Here is a 21,701-nt window from a genome sequence, read left to right as displayed (position 1 = left end):
TATGGAATACTACTGCAGATACACATCTAAGACATGTTTCATTAGATTCACATCAGTAACAACAAAATAAATGGAAACCATGCTTTATTTTAACCTCATAGTTTTGCAATTACTTCATATTAGCAAAGTTGCTAATTTCTTGCCAATCTTTTATTAGCCGTAACTCCATAAATAAACATTTCGGACCTATGTTTATATGAACTTTTTTCCTTAGTTTTACTTGTAGAATAATGTATTAAAATATTTGCATCCTTTTCATAACACTACAACCCTTCTAATATACTACTTTCATTTCCAGATATTTCGCAACATTATGCTTAGATATTTAATCAATGTCTCTGAGCCTAAGAGCATACCATTAGCACTATATTTCAACATTACGGTAATGTCTCACCTACCCAAACATGTCAACTTTCATCTATCCACATTTAAAGCAACAAGCCATTGGCTGCACTAAATGGAACTTCTTTTAAAGTCTTCTTGACTATTTCAAAATAAACAATGGCATCATCGGTAAATAGTCACAGATTGCTGTCCACCCTTTTTGACAGATGATCTATGTGCTATCACAGTACCCGGGGGTTCTCCTGATTTTGATCCATGTTTCACAAAATTGTGTGGGTGAAATGGGTGAGCAGTGTTTTGCACATGCAATGCTTTCCAAATCCAAGTTGAGTTGCGAATAGAAGCTATTCTCTTACTAGGAAACTCACTGCATTTAAGCTTTGAATACAATTAAGGGCTCTGTAGCAGAATGATGCGAAGAATACTGTTCTATAATTTCATATAACAAAATCGAAATTCCTAGGTGGGATAACACATAATATAAGGGAAAGTAACCAGTCACCTACAGCAGACTGATGAAAGGTGCACACACATATTTAACAGAAATCAGTGTTTGTTAGCTTTCAAACTCTGGCTCTTTTTCTAGTAGAAAGTTCACACATTCACACACACAGGCACAAAGCCACCCAAACACACTCTACTGTGGCAACATCAATTACTGATTATCAATTACTGAGAGTGGTTGCCCGGGATTATGTACGTGTGGGAGATGGGACTGGATGAGGGGAAGGGATAGGAAAGGATGTAAGAGGCAAAGAGGGCATAATAGGGTAGTGCGAGGCAGAATTGAGAAAGCCAGATGACTCAGTGGTTGCACAACGTTACATAATGAGTTTTGAGAGGTATAGCATGTAAAAGATTAAGAGATACAGAAAGAGGGGGTGGGGTGGGGGGAGGAGGGGGAAGGGGAAGAGCGGAGGGAGAAGACAGTACATGACATGGATGGAGAAAAAGTATGGACAATGACAGAAGAGGAAAAGGAATAGGTAAGGCGAGACAGTGGGAAACAGGTTAACAGTTTGGTGTTGGCCATTCATGCAAGTAAATGGTTGGTTACTTCTCACACCCACATAGAACGCTGTACAACAGATATAAAACGTGGCTGCTTTCACAAATGGTCCTGGCTTCTACAGGATAGGAAATGCTTGTAATTGGATTGCGGTAGGACATGGTGAGTGGGTGTATGAGACAGGTTTTGCATCAGGATCATCCACAAGGCAATAGACCCATGGGGAGCAAGTCTGGGAGCAGGACTGGAATACGAATGGTCAAGGATATTCTGTAGGCTGGCTGGGCAGTGAAACATTACTTTGGGTGACGTGGTTTAGATGTCCCTCATCTCAGGGCACGACTAAAGGTAGCTGAAGGATGTGGTTGGTTGGATGTTTCAAGGTGGTCGGAGGAGTGCTGGCCAGCTGATAATTAACAGGTTTATTGGTTTCAGAGGAGGCGATGGCACGGAAGATCTGTTTATGGATGAGATGGACAGGATATTCTTTGTCAACAATGGCTCCGGTAAGTTACTGGTATATTTCAACAACTGCAGATACAGCATCTACGGGTGGGGAGGCTGCAAGGAAGGGACTTTTGGACACGGAAAAAGTGACAGCTGTCAAAGTGGTGATATTATTGGTGGTTGGTGCATTTGATATGAATAGACATTTTTGTCAAGCCATCTGAGAGATGGAAATTAGCATCGTGCTGAGTTGAAAAGGACAAGGTGAAGCTGATTTGGGAGTAGATGTCAAGGTTATGGAGGGAAGAACAAAGATTGTCCTTGCCATGAGTCTAGATCATGAAAATGTCATCAATAAATCTGAACCAGACGTGGGGTTTTAGAATCTCCCAAATGGTCGATAAAAAAGTAGACATAAGATGCTGCCATGCGAATACCCATGGCAGTACCATGGTTTTGTTTACTGATTTGGCCGTCAAAAGAAAATAAAAGTGGGTCAGAATGTGGTTGGCCATGAAAATAAGGAAAGAAGTGGTGTGTTTGGTTTATCAGGGGGATGCAGGGAAAGGTAGCATTCCCACAGCTTTAAGGTCATGGGCATAGGGAATGTTGGTGTACAAGGACATCACATCCACAGTGGCCAACAAGGAGTCTGGTGGTAATGGGGCAGAAAGTGTGGAAAAGAGATGGAGGAAGTGAGTGGTGTCTTGTATGTAGGATGGGAGGTTATGGACAACAGTTTGGAGGTATGATGCAGCAGAGGCAGAGGTTCGTTCTGTGGGAACATTGTAACCAGCCGCAATGGGAAAAATAGCAGGGAGACTTGTGGGGTTTGGAAAGTAGATAATAGGCAAGTTATTGGTGTGAGGAGGTTTGGGATGAACCTAAGGCCTTGAGGAGCTGCTTGAGGTCTTGTTGGACTTCTGGGAGGGGATCATCGCAGTAAGGTTTGTACAGAGAAGTGTCTGAAAAGTTGGCGGAGACCTCAGACAGTCACTGCAATTCATGACCACGGTGGTCAAGCCTTTTTTCATGGGAAGGGTGATAACGTCTGAATGGGTTTTCAGTTCATGGACAGCTGTGTGTTCTATAGGAGCAATGCTGGGTTCACTGGGGAGCAGTTTAGGGAAGGAAGGCAGGGCCAAAATACACTCCTGGAAATTGAAATAAGAACACCGTGAATTCATTGTCCCAGGAAGGGGAAACTTTATTGACACATTCCTGGGGTCAGATACATCACATGATCACACTGACAGAACCACAGGCACATAGACACAGGCAACAGAGCATGCACAATGTCGGCACTAGTACAGTGTATATCCACCTTTCGCAGCAATGCAGGCTGCTATTCTCCCATGGAGACGATCGTAGAGATGCTGGATGTAGTCCTGTGGAACGGCTTGCCATGCCATTTCCACCTGGCGCCTCAGTTGGACCAGCGTTCGTGCTGGACGTGCAGACCGCGTGAGACGACGCTTCATCCAGTCCCAAACATGCTCAATGGGGGACAGATCCGGAGATCTTGCTGGCCAGGGTAGTTGACTTACACCTTCTAGAGCGCACGTTGGGTGGCACGGGATACATGCGGACGTGCATTGTCCTGTTGGAACAGCAAGTTCCCTTGCCGGTCTAGGAATGGTAGAACGATGGGTTCGATGACGGTTTGGATGTACCGTGCACTATTCAGTGTCCCCTCGACGATCACCAGTGGTGTACGGCCAGTGTAGGAGATCGCTCCCCACACCATGATGTCGGGTGTTGGCCCTGTGTGCCTCGGTCGTATGCAGTCCTGATTGTGGCGCTCACCTGCACGGCGCCAAACACGCATACGACCATCATTGGCACCAAGACAGAAGCGACTCTCATCGCTGAAGACGACACGTCTCCATTCGTCCCTCCATTCACGCCTGTCGCGACACCACTGGAGGCGGGCTTGCACGATGTTGGGGCGTGAGCGGAAGACGGCCTAACGGTGTGCAGGACTGTAGCCCAGCTTCATGGAGACGGTTGCGAATGGTCCTCACCGATACCCCAGGAGCAACAGTGTCCCTAATTTGCTGGGAAGTGGCGGTGCGGTCCCCTACGGCACTGCGTAGGATCCTATGGTCTTGGCGTGCATCCGTGCGTCGCTGCGGTCCGGTCCCAGGTCGACGGGCACGTGCACCTTCCGCCGACCACTGGCGACAACATCGATGTACTGTTGAGACCTCACGCCCCACGTGTTGAGCAATTCGGCGGTACGTCCACCCGGCCTCCCGCATGCCCACTATACGCCCTCGCTCAAAGTCCGTCAACTGCACATACGGTTCACGTCCACGCTGTCGCGGCATGCTACCAGTGTTAAAGACTGCGATGGAGCTCCGTATGCCACGGCAAACTGGCTGACACTGACGGCGGCGGTGCACAAATGCTGCGCAGCTAGTGCCATTCGACGGCCAACACCGCGGTTCCTGGTGTGTCCGCTGTGCCATGCGTGTGATCATTGCTTGTACAGCCCTCTCGCAATGTCCGGAGCAAGTATGGTGGGTCTGACACACCGGTGTCAATGTGTTCTTTTTTCCATTTCCAGGAGTGTAAAACAGAAGAAGTCTTGAAAGATTAGCAGGGGATGATTAAGTGGAAGGGAAGGATAATCACAGTTGAATGGAGACTGGAACTGTTTTAAATATGGTTCTGTGTGGGATTTTGGTTGGCTGTCGTCAGTGGGGTGTGTGGTGAAGAAACACAGGCTGTGTTGGAGGGACAATTTCCACCTGCATAGCTCAGAGAAACTTACGAATTCAAATGACACACATAGTGAAGCAGCTTCGAAGTCATCTGAGTTGTGGTGTGCAACATGTTCGGCAACTGGGTGGTCAAGTTTGTGGTTGGTCACAGTCTGGCAGTGGCCCTTCATTTTACTAGACAACTAGTTGCCTACCATGCCCACATAGAATGCTGCACAGTACCTGCAGCATAGCTGATATATAACACGTGGCTTTCATACATGGCCCTTCCTTTTTAGCACAGGAAATGCCTGTCACTAGGCTCCGGTAGGGGCAATGCGAGGGTGTGTGGAACAGCTCTTGCACCAAGGTGGTCCACAAGGGAATGACACGAGTGGTGCAAGATTGGGAGCAGGGCATTTTCTGTCTCTATATCTCTATCTATCTTCTCTGTTTCCACCCCTCGCCCCTTTTCTCTCACTTTCCTGTCTCCCTCTGCATCTCCACCACCCTCCCCCAATCTTCCTCCTCCTGTATTTGTTATATGCTCTACCCCCTTAGAATTCCTTTCACATAGTTGTGCAGCTGGTGAGTCACCTATATTTCCTGCTCCTGCCTCACACTACCCTCATATGTCCACCTTGCCTAATGTGTCCTCCTGTCCCCTCTCCCCGCATCCATCAATCAGGCAACTGCTGTCCATAATTAATAATCAGTGTTGCCTCAGTAGCGTGCATTTGGGTGTCTGTGTGTGTGAATGTGTGTAATTTCTACTAGAAAATGAGCTAGAGCTTGAAAACTAGTGAAAATGATTTTCTGTCAAGTGTGTCTATGTGCCACACATCAGTATGCCATAGGTGAGTGGTTGCTTTTTTCTTATTTTATGTATTGTTCTATAATTTTGTGCATTCACTATTTTCTCTTCTTACATGCAGGAATAACCTATGATTTTTCCAGCTGCTTAGGACTCTTCGCTGTGTGAGATATTCTTTGAAATGTGAAGTAAGAAAAGGCCAGTGGCAAACAATACTCTTTATAAAACTGAACTAGTGCCTTATTTGTTTTCAACTGACTCAGTTGCTTTTCAACATTTGGCATGCTTTTCCTCTGTCTTTTGTAACAATTACTTTCTCTAAAAAGAAAGTGTAAGCAGACAGAAGCATCAATGAGAGGGCAACTACTTTATACATATTGACATGCCAGTAGGTATTAGAGAGCATAAGTTTGAATTAAAGAATAATAGGGATGGAAATTGGTGAAGTCCTTTTGAAAGAAACCGTCCCAGCATTCATCTTAAGCAGTCTGGAGAAACCACGATAGAACTAAATCAGGATGGCTGGGTGGGGATTTGAACCATCGTCTTCCTAAATGCACGAATAGTGTCTTACAACTGTGCCACCTCACTTGGTCAGACCTAACAGTGGTGGTAATGTGTGCGAGATGAACATGTCACGGAACTGTCACATGGAACTGTCACGAGAAGACGGAGTATGAACAAAGGGAATTACAAGTCACCATGAGGCTGACAAGGCCCAATTGTTAAACCATGCTATTACCATGTATGCCTAACATTTTGATCACACAAGGCAATGTTATATCATTCAATGTACATGTAAAGAAAATCATGCATGTCATCAGCTGACAAAATTGTGTCACAAAAAGGAACAACCCCATACAAATTCTATTTTGGAGCTACGCCAGTGCAATGACTGACATTTAATGGTGCTGAGGGGAAGAGGAAACAGACTAACAACGTTAAGTGCCGGCAAACTGGAGTTGAATATTCCTTTATGATATGGGAAGTGGTCAGATAGGGAATGAGTATGAGTAGGCAACCTTTGATGGTCCTGTACTGCATCATTATCATCCTACATCAACTTGTTTTACATCTGGCGAGGCAACACATCGGTTTCCTTTCATACACGAAACATGTGGATACTAAAAGCCTGCATGATGTGGCATTCATTATAGCCAGCAAAATGTCTTGATCTGTTTCTAGAAGTGCTGTATCCTGCTACTAGTGTGTGTGTGTGTGTGTGTGTGTGTGTGTGTGTGTGTGTGTGTGCTTGTGCGTGTGTGTGTGTGTGTGTGTGTGTGTGTGTGTGTGCACACTTGAATCAGCCATGAACTGTATCAGTGCAGGCTGGTCATTGGAGGCCGCCTATGGAAGGCGTGCATGTGACGCGGTCTCCGCCATGCTATCTGCGGCGATTCGCACCTATGTACATATGTGCAGAACAGAGCTAATTGGCTTTCCATACTACTCTAGCTTGTATCGTGCACATCAGTTGTACTGTGTCGTATAGAGCCTCAAGCGGCTTTACCGTTATTGTTCAGAAGTTATGAATAAAGCGATATTTGTGTGACTTCAGTCGGTTTGTGTATTACTTGGTTACTATACCATCGGTGACAAGGACGGGATGGTTTCCCTGGGTGTTATCTTTTAAGCACCGTTTCATCAGATTTATCTATTATGGACACTGTGCAACTGGCCCTGACTGAACAGCTTACTTTGGCTGTGACAGGGACTTGTTTCATTGGTCTATCCACCCCCTTTTCCTCTGTATGATGATTCAGAGGAGGATTGGGAAGCTTACAAAAAAAGACTGAGAGAGCACTTTTTGGCTCTTGGGTTGACAAACTCGACTTTGTGCAAAGCTTTCTTCCTCTCATAGATTCCACCTAAGGTGTATCAATTACTGTGTCAGCTTGCTCCTTTACATGAACCAATGGCTCTTACTTTTGATCGCACATGCAGTTTATTGTCCAACTAGTATCACAAACGAACACACGTCACAGCAGTGTGAGTAATTGTACTGATACTGCAAGAAACGTAACCAGTCATACATGGCCTGGGCAGATGAACTTCACAGCCTTAGCCACAAGTGTCTATTTGTGGCTGATGGCCGTAGCGGCTCTTAAGCAGACTCCATAAAGTGCAATGCAATTATCTGTTTAGCTCTGGACAAGGAAGTGCGCAAGAAGGCTTTACTCTGTGAAAACCTCCCTGTTTGCAGAAGTTCTGCAAACAGCATAATCTTTTGAAGCTTCTCAGGAAGTGGGTGACCAAACTGAAGCATGAGGTAATGTGGCAGTGGTCTCAAGATGTGCCCACTAGGAAAACAGACAGCCTGCATGAGGAAGTGGCATTGGTGAACATGTGAGTCCAGAGATGAGCTGACCAAGATTGAGCCAAGCAGCCGCGATTGCCACAGCAACAGTGTCAGCATTCTCTGTTTCTGTCTTGCCTTTCTGTTTTGTCCAGCACGAATGTTAGGCATATCATAAATGCTGGGCTAATTGTAATGCTTGCCAGAAGAAAGACCACATCACCTTCCATGTGTCATTCACCAAAGATTGCTCAGGATATGAATGTGAAAGTGAACTGTGTGACTCCAGTGCTTTTGACTTCTCTCAACTTGTTTATCAAGTTAATTGTTTTACACCAAGCACTTTGGCAACAAGTCAACAAAGGTGCTGCAGTGATACCGAATTCTCAAATGTATGTGAGTTTAGGCTGCTGTCTCTTACAAGTCAGTTGTTTGTTCCATTACATTTTTGATGGTTGCTGATGCCTGGGTTGAGAACTTGTTTCGGATGGATGCATTTCAGGCATTTGGATTTTCTATCACTGGAGCAGTTCACTTTATGTTCAATCAGGTACCATTTTCTCAATTTGAAACACTTTGTGAGGAGTGTTTGGACTTGTTTTCAGAAGGTACAGAATGTGCAACAAATTTCTCTGCTCATATTTCTTTGAAATCCATGGCTCGGCCTCATTTTTGTCATGCGCATCCTGTTCATGTCACTCTGAAAGATCAGGTGAAAGCAGAACTGGACACCACTGGGAAAATTTCGTCACTGTGGCAACTTCAGTACAACTGTCACCATGCAGTTAATTGTGGATATGCACCCTCTCTCACTCCATGAGGAACTGGTGGCATATTGGGTGGCCAGTACCTTTCTAAAACTGATTTGTCTGTAGCATATCTGCACATCCCTGTAGATGAAGAGTCTCGGTGAGTTCTGATTTTGAGTACTACTTTTGGTTCCTATCAATATTTGCGCCTTCCTTTAGCTATGGCTAATGCCCCTGCTATTTTCCAACAATTTTTAGAGCAACTGACTGTGACTGGCCCGTGTTGCATTAATTATCTGTTGTCGGGGGCTCCTCCATGGCTGATCATTTGAAAAATTTGTGCACTTTGTTTCTTGTCTTACAGTCCACTATTTTACAGCATAATCTCATGAAATCTCAGTTTTTTCAACCATTTGTTGTTTATTTGGGGTCTGAAGTCTTGCAGGTTGGGGTTCATCCTCTGCCAGAACACATCTCCACTGTTATGTCGACACCTCGGTCCATGTCCACGAAAGAGCTTAAGATTTTCCTAGGGGAAGATAGGCTACTAGCGTAAATTCCTACTGGGGGTGGCCATATTAGCCCACCCATTGCATGCCTTGTTATGCAAAAATGTACCTTTTTTGCTGGATCCTGGATTTCGAAAATGCTTTTCAAATGTTGAAATCCAAACTACTTTTGGCCCCTTGTTTAGCTATGTTCTCTCCAGACCAGCACATAGTTTTTGGCAACGACACTTCACAGTACGGCCTCAACGTGGTCCTAGCACTCTGATATGCCGATGGCTTGAACATCCTGCTGCTTTTACCTTTAAATCTCTCACTCCAGCCCAGCAGCGTTACTCTCAGGTGGAAAGAGGGGCTCTTGTCATATTCTATGCTCTCCAGAAATTTAATTTTTTTTTTTTTAACTTCCAAGTTTCACCTTATTACTGGCCATAAGACCTTGGTTTCCTTGTTTAATCCTCACATTTTCACGCCCAACGAGGCAGCACACCACCTACAACTCTGGGCACTGTTTTTGTCTCGCTACAATTTTTAAATCCAGTTTCAAGGCACATCTAAAACAGCCAATGTGGACACACTGTTCCGTCTTCCTGTGGGTCCTGGACCCAACATTGATTGTGAAGAATTGCTTTGCTTCCATCTTTATATTGAAACACAGGCCACGGTAGAAAGTTTCCCAACAACAAGCTCACAAATAGCAACTCCCATTACTGCTGACCCAGTTCTCAACCGGGTGGTTAGGTTTGTTCATCAGGGCTGGCCAGATAAACCACCAAGTCAGGCTTTGGACCCATTGCTTAACCATTTTTCTTATCAGCTCTCTGTTTTTGATAGTGTTTTGCTGCCAGTGCCATTGGAGAATTTCGTGCACTAAACTGTTAGCTGGGGAGACATGTTTTTTGGCCTGAGAGTGATGGAGGAATTGTCTGTTTCATCGCGGTTTGTGAGCAGTGAGCCTGACAACAGGCAGCTCCCATGGCACCTCTGTCCTCCCTAGCCCGCTCCACACCAGCCATGACTTTGCAGGTTCCTTCTTGAAATTCCTATTGACTCTTGGTAATGGGTGCATTTTCGTGGTTTCCTTATATTCTCCATTGTTTCTTGACATCAGCTGAGGCCATAATAAATATGCATTTGAGGGTTTTTTCTATCGAGGGGTCACCTTGTAATTTAGTTTCCAATAATGGACTCCAGTTCATCTCTCACACGAAGCAATTGTTTTGTTCCCATCACAGCATTCATCACATTTCAGCTCCACCATTCCACCTTCAATCAAATAGCAAGGCACAATTGACTATTGTGTGCATTCTAGTCCAAAATGAAAAAGTTTGGTGTAGATTCTTTGCTGGATGACGCTCTTCTCCATTTCGCTTCATACCTATGGGGGAGCAGAGCCTGACTGACATGTTTCATGGCTGGCAGCCACGCACACTCTCCCACCTTCTGCAGCCTGCGCCTCACCAGCTGTAGTCACGTTCGTCCAGCCACATTGTGCTGGATTTGCCATGTGGACACAAGGATTTGGTCAACAGCTCCAATGGATACTGGCCACTGTTGTCCGTAGCCAGGGATGCTGCCTTTGTGACATCTGTATGACCGACGGGGTGGTGATGCACTACTCTGACTGGTTGTGCCCCACTCGGCACCAGAAGCTACCGGTTTGCACATTGGCACATCAGTTGTTCTGTCTCTTGTGGAGTCCCGAGAGGCTTTTCCATTATTGTTCAGAAGTTATGAATAAGACCATATTTGTGTGACTTGCATCAGTTGTGGGTAATACTTGGTTACTACAAGGAGAATATGCGGAATTAATTTATAAGCTAGCTCTGAATTAATGGCAGTCTCCAATATAAGACTGCAAACTGCAATACGTTTTGGCCACCTTGCATTAATTGTGATGGTGGTGCAACTGGTGGTTGTGTGATTCTCTACTAAATCACATAAGTACATAGTCCAGACCCAGAGAAGTTTTGCACCCAGTAACATGGTATATGATGTGACTTTTTTTTAATACAATCTCTTAAATTCCCATCAAATTCATATACATGGCTCACTGTTCAATGGGTAGTCATATATTAATCTCTGCTTGGGTATTAAAAATAAAATAAATGCTTGGAGCTTCACGGCATTTGCATGGTGGAAAAGAAGACTATGAAGGTCACGTTGAGCCAGTCAGCTTTGTTTTGCAGTCATCAACTTGTAAAAAGCAAGTGACTGAAATGCATGGTGTTACTGTGTCTCCCATCAGTTGTGTGGTATGCTTTGTCATTCACTTCCTACACACGAGTCAATGCCCCCAAGATTCATCATTGACTGCATCGTGAGTACGGGGATGGAGTTATGAGTGATGGTGCAGTGAAGGAATGGTGCAGAAAATTCAAGTTCGGTGCACAGATGTGCATGATAAAAGTGATCAAGGAAGACTTTCAGATGAGACTGATGAAGTTGTGCAACATATTGGCAAAATCAAACTTATGAGACATTAGTTCACAATTTTTGAACTTTCTGAAGATGTGCCTTCGATTTCAAGGACAGCCTTCTTTGTCTTTGTCACAGAGAGGTTAGGTTACTATGTCTTGTGAATGACAAGTACCAAATGTTTAACCAATGTTCACAAAACTGAAAGAATGGGCTCAGTCTGACAGCCATTCAGCACTGAAAAGGGGGACAAGTTTCTGAACAGAATCATGACTGGAAAAATGATATAGGTGCAGTATATGAATGCTGAAACAAAGAAACAGTCCAAACAGTGGATGCACACTCAGTAACCCAATAAAACTAAAAAATTAAAATAGGTATGGTCAAACCATAAAATAATGGCTTATGTTTTTTGATATTGCAGAGGAATTTTGGCAACAGATTCCATGAGAGTAACATATGAGAGTACTGTGACATCTCAGGTTTATTGTGAGACACTTATAAAAATCCAAAAGTCAATCCAAAACATGGTGCAGGATGATTATCAAAGGAATCATTTCCCTTCACGACAATGCACAACCCCGTAATGCGAATCGAACGAAAGAAAAACTCAGACTTCCGAGTGAATTTCACCTCTTCCCCAAGATGAAGGTCTGTCTGCTAATCATAACTTCACAACCAATGATGAGCTTAAGGATGCTGTTAATATCTCGCTAAAGCACCAGGCAACACCATTCAATGATGAGGGGATAAAGAAGCTGGTAACCAGGTACAACAAATGTAGGAATTTGGGTGGTGGCTTTGTGGACAAGTAATGTTAGCATCCTACATCCACATGACCCTTCTTACTACAGTTTAATCTTTGTCTCCATCTGCCATTTTTAACCCCTGCACTTCCCTCCAGTAACAAGGAAACTAGTCCTTGATGCCTCAGGATGTGTACTGATTTTCATTCTGGTTGTGGTACAAATTGCTTCATAATCTAACCATCTAATCTTCAGCATTGTTCTATAGTACTGGCATGTCAATGGATTCATTGCTGGGGGTACAGATAAATAGTCAAGCAAAATAATTTTGAATACATTCTCTGAAAACTGCCTTCAGCAGCTAACTGGGCAGCTTACATGCAATGGAAATATCTTGGGCCTCATAGCTACAAGTAGGCCAGACCTTATCAACAATGTCAGTATAGAAACGGGATTAGTGATCATGATGTCATATTATAGCAACTATGTGTGAAAATTAATAAATCAGAACAACACAGCTAGGAGAGTATTTCTACTAGATAGTGTAGATAAGTAGTTGTTAGCATCTCACTTAAACAGTGAACTGACACCACTTAGTTCCAGTAAATTGGATGTAGAGGAATTATGGACAAAGTTTAAGCAGATTGTAAATTGTGGTCTGGAGAGTTGTGTGTCTAGTAAGTGGATGGAGGATGGAAAAGATCTACCATGTTTTAATAACAAAATTCAGAAGATGCTGAGGAACCAGAGGCTGTTGCACTCTCAATTCAAAAGGGAATGCACAATGACAAAAATAAAAGTTAGTAGAGATTCATTTGCCTGTGAGAAGATCTATGTGCAAAGCATACAACTACCACAGACACACCTTAGTAACTGGTTTGGTAGAGAACCTGAGAAAATACTGGTCTTATATAAAATTGCTAAGCTGGTCTAAGGCTTTCATTCAGTCCCTTGTTGACCTGTCAGATGTGGCGGCTGAAGACTGCAAAACAAAAGCTGAAGTTTTAAATCTCACGTTCATGAAATCATTCACACAGGAGAATCATACAAACATAATGCCATTTGACCATCGCACAGACTCCCATATGGGCGACACAGTAATAAGCATCCCTGGTGTAGACAAATAAATGGAAGACCTGAAGGCAAATAAATCACGAGGTCTGGATGGAATCCCAATTCGGTTTTACAAAGAGTACTGTATGGCACTGGCCCCTTACCTAGCCTACATTTAGCATGAATCTCTCGCCCAGCACAAAGTCCCAAGCGAATGGAAAAAAGCATAGATGAGACCAGTATATAAGAAGGGTAAAAGAGCAGACATGCAATATTACAGACCAATATCATTAACTTCAGTTTGCTGCAGGATCCTTGAACATATTCTTTGTTTGAATATAATGAACTTTCTTGAGACTGAGAAGCTGGTCACAAATCAGCACAGTTTTAGAAAACATCTCTCATGTAAAACTCAGCTTGCCCTTTTCTCATGATATACTGCAAACTACGGATGAAGGGCAATAGGCAGATTCCATATTTCTAGATTTCTGGAAAGCATTTGACATGGTGCCCCAATCCAGGCTGTTAATGAAGGTACCAGCATATGGAATAAGTTCACAGATATCCGAGTGGCTCGAAGACTCCTCAAATAATAGAACCCAGTATGTTATCCTCGACAGCAAGTGTTTATCAGACACAAGGGTGTCATCAGGAGTGCCCTAGGGAACGGTGACAGAACCACTGCTGTTTTCTACATGTTGTTGTTGTTGTTGTGGTCTTGTCCTGAGACTGGCTTGCTGCAGCTCTCCATGCTACTCTATCCTGTGCAAGCTGCTTCATCTCCCTGTAACTACTGCAACCTACATCCTTCTGAATCTGCTTAGTGTATTCATCTCTTAGTCTCCCTGCCCTCCAATACTAAATTGGTGATCCCTTGATGCCTCAGAACATGTCCTACCGATACCTTCTACTAGTCAAGTTGTGCCACAAATTTCTCTTCTCCCCAATCCTATTCAATACCTCCTCATTAGTTATGTGATCTACCCATCTAATCTTCAGCATTCTTCTGTAGCACCACATTTCAAAAGCTTCTATTCTCTTCTTGTCCAAACTATTTATCGTCAATGTTTCACTTCCATACATGGCTACACTCCATACAAATACTTCCAGAAACGACTTCCTGACATTTAAATCTGTACTTGATGTTAACAAATTTCTCTTCTTCAGAAACGCTTTCCTTCCCATTGCCAGTCTACATTTTATATCCTCTCTACTTCCACCATCATCAGTTATTTTGCTCCCCAAATAGCAAAACTCCTTTACTACTTTAAGTGTCTCATTTCCTAATCTAATACCCTCAGCATCACCCGACTTAATTCGACTACATTCCATTATCCTCGTTTTACTTTTGTTGATGTTCATCTTATATCCTCTTTTCAAGACACTATCCATTCTGTTCAACTGCTCTTCCAAGTCCTTTGCTGTCTCTGACAGAATTACAATGTCATCGGCAAACCTCAAAGATTTTATTTCTTCTCCATGGATTTTAATACCTACTCCAAATTTTTCTTTTGTTTCCTTCCCTGCTTGCTCAATATACACATTGAATAACATTGGGGAGAGGCTACAACCCTGTCTCACTCCCTTCCCAATCACTGCTTCCCTTTCATGTCCCTCGACTCTTATAACTGCCATCTGCTTTCTGTACAAATTGTAAATAGCCTTTCGCTCCCTGTATTTTACCCCTGCCACCTCCAGAATTTGAAAGAGAGTATTCCAGTCAACATTGTCAAAAGCTTTCTCTAAGTCTACAAATGCTAGAAACGTAGGTTTACCTTTCCTTAATCTAGCTTCTAAGATAAGTCGTAGGGTCAATATTGCCTCATGTGTTCCTATATTTCTACGGAATCCAAACTGATCTTCCCCAAGGTCGGCTTCTACTAGTTTTTCCATTCGTCTGTAAAGAATTCGTGTTAGTATTTTGCAGCCGTGACTTATTAAACTGATAGTTCGGTAATTTTCATATCAGTCAACACCTGCTTTCTTTGGGATTGCAATTATTATATTCTTCTTGAAGTCTGAGGGTATTTCGCCTGTTTCATATATCTTGCTCACCAGATGGTAGAGTTTTGTCAGGACTGGCTCTCCCGAGGCTGTCAGTGGTTCTAATGGAATGTTGTCTACTCCCGGGGCCTTGTTTTGACTCAGGTCTCTCAGTGCTCTGTCAAACTCTTCACGCAGTATCATATCTCCCATTTCATATTCATCTACATCCTCTTCCATTTCCATAATATTGTCCTCAAGTACATCGCCCTTGTATAGACCCTCTATATACTCCTTCCACCTTTTTGCTTTCCCTTCTTTGCTTAGAACTGGGTTTCCATCTGAGCTCTTGATATTCATATAAGTGGTTCTCTTATCTCCAGACGTCTCTTTAATTTTCCTGTAGGCAGTATCTATTTTACCCCTGGTGAGACAAGCCTCTACATTCTTACATTTGTCCTCTAGCCATCCCTTTCTACATACATAAATGATTTGGCAGAGAGGGTGGACAGCAATTCGCAGTTATTTGCTGATGATGCTGGGTGTATGGTAAGGTGTCGAAGTTGAGTGACTGCAGGAAGATACAAGATGACTTAGACAAAGTTTCCAGTTGATGTGATGAATGGCAGCTAGCTCTAAATGTGGAAAAATGTAAGTTAATGCAGATGAGTAGGAGGAACAAACCTGTAATTTTTGGATACAGTATTACTAGTGACCTGCCTGACACAACCAAGTCGTTTAAATATCTGGTTGTGATGTTGCAAAGTGCTATGAAATGGAACAAGCATGTGAGAACTGTGGTAGTGAAGGCAAATAGTCAACTTCAGTTTATTGGGAGAATTTTAGGAAAGAGCGGTTCATCTGTACAGGACACTGCATATAGTACTCTGGTTGCACCATATTCTTGAGTACTGCTCAAGTGTTTGGGATGTGGACAATATCTGGTTGAAGGAAGACATTGAAACAATTCAGAGGTGTGCTGCCAGCAGGTTCGAACGACACGTAAGTGTTACGGAGATACTTCGGACACTCAAATAGGAATTCCTGAAGGCAAGGCGATGTTCTTTTCGAGAAACACTATTGAGAAAATTTAGAGAACCGGCATTTGAAGCTGACTGAGAAACAATATTACTGCCACCAACATACATTGTGTGTAAGGACCATGAAGATAAGATATGAGAAATTAGGCCTCTCACGGAGGCATTTAGACAATTGTTTTTTCCTTGCTATATTTGCGAATGGAATAGGAAAGGAAATGAATAGTAGTGGTACAGGGTACCCTCCACCGCGCACCATATGGTGGCTTGCAGAATGTAAATGTAGATATAGATTTCAAATGTCAATTCTCTTCTTGTCAGTAGTGTTTATAATCCAAGTTTTATTTCTTTTCATGCCTACATTCCAGACAAATGCACTCTGAAAAGAGTCTCTAACACTTAAAGTTATATTAGATGTTAACATATTGCTCTTTTCCACAAAATCTTTTCTTACCAAGTAATATGCACAGTTGCAAGATACTAATATGAACTATTAACAGGTGAGTGGAAAGACTGGTAGAAACTAACCTTAGCGAACAACAGTTTGGGTTCCAGAGAAATGTACAGACACATAAGACAATATTGACCCTATGACAAGATAACACAGGAAAAAAGGAGGAATTTTCCGTTTACAGCATTTGTGTGTTTAGAGAGAGATTTTGACAATGTTCATGGCAATACAGAGATTTTCTGTCACCTACATACCTGTTGATATTTTACATTTCAGTAACAGATTAATATCATCAAGCCATTCAACATCACATTTTGAACTAAGCCTTAAATCTGCTACCATATATTGAGATGACATTGCCTCATTCCCGGTAGTTCTGTGTACAGTTAATATAAAAGTTAATGAACGTAATTCACTAACAGGCAGACATGTTCATATCAAGGCAAATACTTCAGTCCTCACTTAAGGCCTAAACCACCACATAGTACACTATAATTACAGTACAAGTGTGTGATGTATATTAGCTGTGCAATGAATAAACATACCCTTTCGAGATCTTGCCGAAGTTGCACAAACATCTTCATCTTTTCCAAGTCTGCCTGCTCCTGTTGCCGTGATAATATGTCAACATCTTCAGACTTAGGTGGAAGGAGAGGTTTGTTGAATGCAGCCTGTTCATAAAGAAGAATTCAAATAAAGTAACTATCACCAACATAAAATATTAGAAATCTACTTACAGCACCATACCTACGTGATTAGCAGATATAGGCTAAATATACTAAACATACACTAAAAGGCAAATAACTGGTACTAAATTTAATGAAATGCAGCGTAAGCATTAATGATATTAAAATCAAACATGGAATTCAAATAAAAGGTTATGGGAACAATTTTATAGTCCATTGACTTTTTCATTGTGATATACTCCCTATAAACAGCCATTAATATGAAAGTCATAGTCTTAATAGCATTAGAAGCAAATACAAATGAAATCCCAAAATGAAAAATAATGGAAACCAGTTTGCAACGACAGTTATTACTATGGATTCTATGGGTCACTGCCATATAACTACAAGCCACAAGTTGAACATAAGAAGGATAAGGAGGAGGAGGAGGAGGAGGAGGAAAACGCAAGGGCAAAACGAAATTTCTCAGCCTGCCTCAGTGATAATGATACTAATTAAACAATATAGCAGAGATGGCTTCAGCTGCCAGAGCCTGTGGTCATATCTGGTGAGGTGCACTTCCGCGCGCGTGTGTGTGTGTGTGTGTGTGTGTGTGTGTGTGTGTGTGTGTGTGTGTGTGTGTTTTGTCTATTTTCAATAAAGGCCTTGCTGGCCAAAAGCTCAGTTTCCAACAGTCTTTCTGTTGTGTCTTGTGTCTATCTGTAACTCGGCATCTCCACTATATGGTGAGTAGTGACTATCCTTTTCATAACAGATATATTCCATCCTGGACTTCCCATTGTTTGATACCAATTAAATTTTGTTTTTGTTAAGTTAGTACATATTTTGCAGCAATCCATTGCGTCAACACAATCTGTGAAATAGTTTAATTACATGGTTCAAAAGTAGTCAGTTTGTGTGCATTTTGTTCAAATAGATAAACAGGAATACTGTGCTACCATAAAACCCTGTTTTGTATAGTTTGGCAACAAAAATTCACCAGCATTGATGAGGGTATTATGTCCCCCTGTCCTTGACAATGCCGCTAGCCAACACTATCTCTCCCAATGTCTTACAACTCCAAACATAGCACTTCATATTGTAGTCCATCCACCTCACCTACCACTAAACCCTTGCTACATGGGCCTATGGAAGTCCAATAGCAAGATCTGTTTGATGCACACAACCAGCACATCCCTACTCCAGTACTGTCACAGACAAATCCTATCTTATCCTATCAGAGGCAGGGCAATCTGGAAATGCAGTCATACGATATATCAGCTCAGATGTCACTTCTGCACATCATTTTATGCAGGCAAGACCAGCTTTCCAAGGTCAAACTGTGGCCAATATCCGAGATCATCACCCAGTGGCAGAACATGATCCTGAGCACAATATGCTAAACTTCAATGTCATCAACATCCTTCGACCTGCCTCAACTATATGAAATATTTAGCCATTAATTGCCCTTGCAACACATCTTTCTGATCTCATAAACCTCCTGGCCTCATCTTAGCTAGCATCTGTCTCACATCCACCTCCACCCCTTTCTCAGAACCCCAATCTCACTCATCCCACATTCCCACCTGCTTTTTACAGTCATTCTCTCCTCTGTTCTCTCACACACTACTAATCAATTCCTCCATCTCAGTGTGTGCTGTGCACGGCTCCCTCACCTGAAGCCAGAAAAAGTCACTGGTGCCAAATTCTTATCCCCTACTGCCTCTCCCTCCCAGTCACCTGCAAACTTTCCCAAACTCTCACTCCCGTTAACAGCCTCTTGTATCCCTTCATCCTTTCCCACCTATCGCCTCAACTATAAGATGTATTGTTTATCCCTTTCATTTTTTATATTTCACTAATGACTTTCTATTACCCTACTGGCTTCACAGACACTTAACATGGAAGAATGTAGTATATTTTACATCATAAATTAAGTATGTTATAGTTTTGTACAAGACAGATGAATTTCACAAAAATACACGAGAGAACCTAACTGATTTTGTGCCATACTTGTTACTGTGAATATGACATGATCCTTGATTTTATGCAAAACGAAATAGCCATCAAAACAGTGGTTATATCTAGTAGTCCTGCAAAATAAAAGGTAACGTCACAATTAATGTTACAGTAATAGTGTGTACAATACACTGAAACTTCCTGGCACCTTTCAATTGCCCACTGTTCCAGTACACAGTTTTAATTTGCCAGATAGTTACAAGGTGAAGCCCATTCCTTCCAACAGAAAGGTTGTAGGCAGAGTTTTCTGTTACACAAAAAGGGCTTATTCTTATTGGAGAAGGACAAAACAAACAGATAAACATTAAACAAATCTTCTGGACTAAATGGATAAAAAATGTGACATCACACCGAGAATGCAAAGAAAATGATATCATTAAAAAAAAAATCTTTCTCCAGGATAGTGCACCTGCTCACAGAAATGAGTTGACAATAGGGAAACTGAGGGATTCAACATAAACATTGATGGAACAGCCACCCTGGTCAGAAGATTTGGTAAGCTCTGCCTTTAGTTATTCTTACATCTAAAGTCGTTTGGTGTTGGAATATCAAATCAAATGATGAAGTTACTGCAGCAGTTTTTCCAGGATCACACTGCAGGGATTGTATCTACTAACTGAGGAAAGCATTGAACAACATCCATAGCTTAAAATGGGCGGCAAGAGTAGTCTGCTGGAAAAAAAAGTGATGATGCACCCACAACAACACAGTATAATAATACAGTGTTGTAAAGATCAGTATGTATCATTTCAAGTAACGTGAGGTTTAACAGAAAGTTAAAGACATAAAGAAAAGAAAATATTCCTTGACAACTATATCTATTAAATAAAATTATTTATGTATAGGAGATACAATGTTAGTTACTTATGCACAAGTACAATTTCATTTCATGGCCACATAATTAATTAAACATAAACAGTTAGTATAAATGAAAACGGATCATCTTCTCAATGATATATGTTTCTGAATCAAAGATACAAATAATACTTAAAAATTCTGCTAGAATTTATTTTGAATGCGGAATGCTTTGGATGTTGAATTAATGCAAAGAATGAAAAAGGAAGGGAAGAACCTCGTACATTAGACAGATCGCAGAAAGAAAGACAGGGAAAGGTCAACAAGAAGCCAGCTGAAACAAAAATTTTCCATTATTTGATATGAGGTACAGACTCAGAATGGGTAAGGTAGGGAAAAGAGATCAGCTTTAGCCTTTTTGTGGCAACCATCCTGCCATTTACCTTGGAAAATGTAGAGAAACTAAGCACATATCCATAAAGCCCAGAGGTAAAAGCACTGCCTGTGAAAGGCAAGGTTTTGGATATGAGTCCCGGTCCTGCATGCAGTTTTAATTTAGATTTCTTCCATTATCAGTCTACAGTCGTAACAGGTTTGGCAACCACTGTGCATAGCTAAAGCAAGATGAAAGGACATAATTTCACAGAACTCATTTCAATTAATTACAGTCATTATCAAATGATTCAGGCATGTAACATCCACAGAGTAAACATCACGGCAAACGGTATGTAACATTTACTCTGTAAACATTGGAGACATTTGTCACTTGATACCGACTGTAGTCAATCAAACCCTGACATGATTAAATAAATATACTGTAATCAGTGCTGTTTTGTATTTACATACATAGATTATTGCATCAAAAATTGTCTTTCCATCATACACAGAAAACTTTCTGGCTTTAGAACGTTTTTGTTTCTTTACCGAAAGTAAAATGAATACCTTTCGCTTTAAGATCCAGTAGTTATAAATAAACTGAATTCCTTCAGCATCAACTTCCATATGGGATGTAATGTCTTTTATACTGACATGTTTGTCAAATTCAGCTTCAATTTCTTGTAGTCTAGAAAAGAAAAAAAAAAGAATAGCAATTAGTATTTACATAGTAACAATAAAAGTATTCAAAGTTATTTAAATGTGTTGCAAATACAATTACACTTTAGCCTGTGTTTATGAGATAGCACACACTTAAATTTATCCCTTGTGCAGAAAGAGGGATGGGAAGAGAGGGGGCATGTGGTTAGTGCAAAAGTAGACAAAGTGCAGAGAAAAGACAGGTAAAGAAGAGGGAAAAGAAAATGAAATACAAGAACAACAAAAAAAGAAAAGGTAGTACTGATTTAGTTGTTATTTTACTTGTCATTTAATTTTTAGACACCCTACAGTCTTTCTACTGCTTAAAAGTTATTTTATATCACAGACTGATGACACAAATCTTCTTTTTACAAGCAGTTGATTCATGACCTTCAATTCTAGTTCCTAATTCAACTTTTTGATATTACAATGCAGGGATTAACTGTTTTCATTCTTAGACTGCTTGATGGTTTGTCAATGGAACGAGCCGCTATATTTGTGTTAATTTACACCTATGCAAATGGAAGCTACTATCTGCTAGCTTTTATAGAACATCCATACATTACGGACATGGTATCTTTACGAAGAT

The 21,701-nt window shown here is 41.7% G+C and overlaps 1 protein-coding gene across 1 annotated transcript in view; it reads right to left on the bottom strand.

Moving 5' to 3' along the window:
- Positions 1–21,701, bottom strand: part of LOC124613098 (PHD finger protein rhinoceros) — a 246,420-nt gene that overhangs the window by 107,457 nt on the left and 117,262 nt on the right. The window contains exons 11-12 of the mRNA XM_047141692.1: positions 20,981–21,101; positions 17,105–17,230 (exon numbers count right to left, since the gene is read on the bottom strand). Coding sequence (XP_046997648.1) covers positions 17,105–17,230; positions 20,981–21,101 — 247 coding nt within the window. The remainder of the gene's footprint in view (positions 1–17,104; positions 17,231–20,980; positions 21,102–21,701) is intronic.

This window comes from Schistocerca americana, chromosome 4, assembly GCF_021461395.2.
Source record: "Schistocerca americana isolate TAMUIC-IGC-003095 chromosome 4, iqSchAmer2.1, whole genome shotgun sequence".
Taxonomy (NCBI): Eukaryota; Metazoa; Arthropoda; class Insecta; order Orthoptera; family Acrididae; genus Schistocerca; species Schistocerca americana.
Note: the sequence above shows the minus strand (reverse complement) of the source record. Positions and strands in the feature narration are given on the sequence as shown.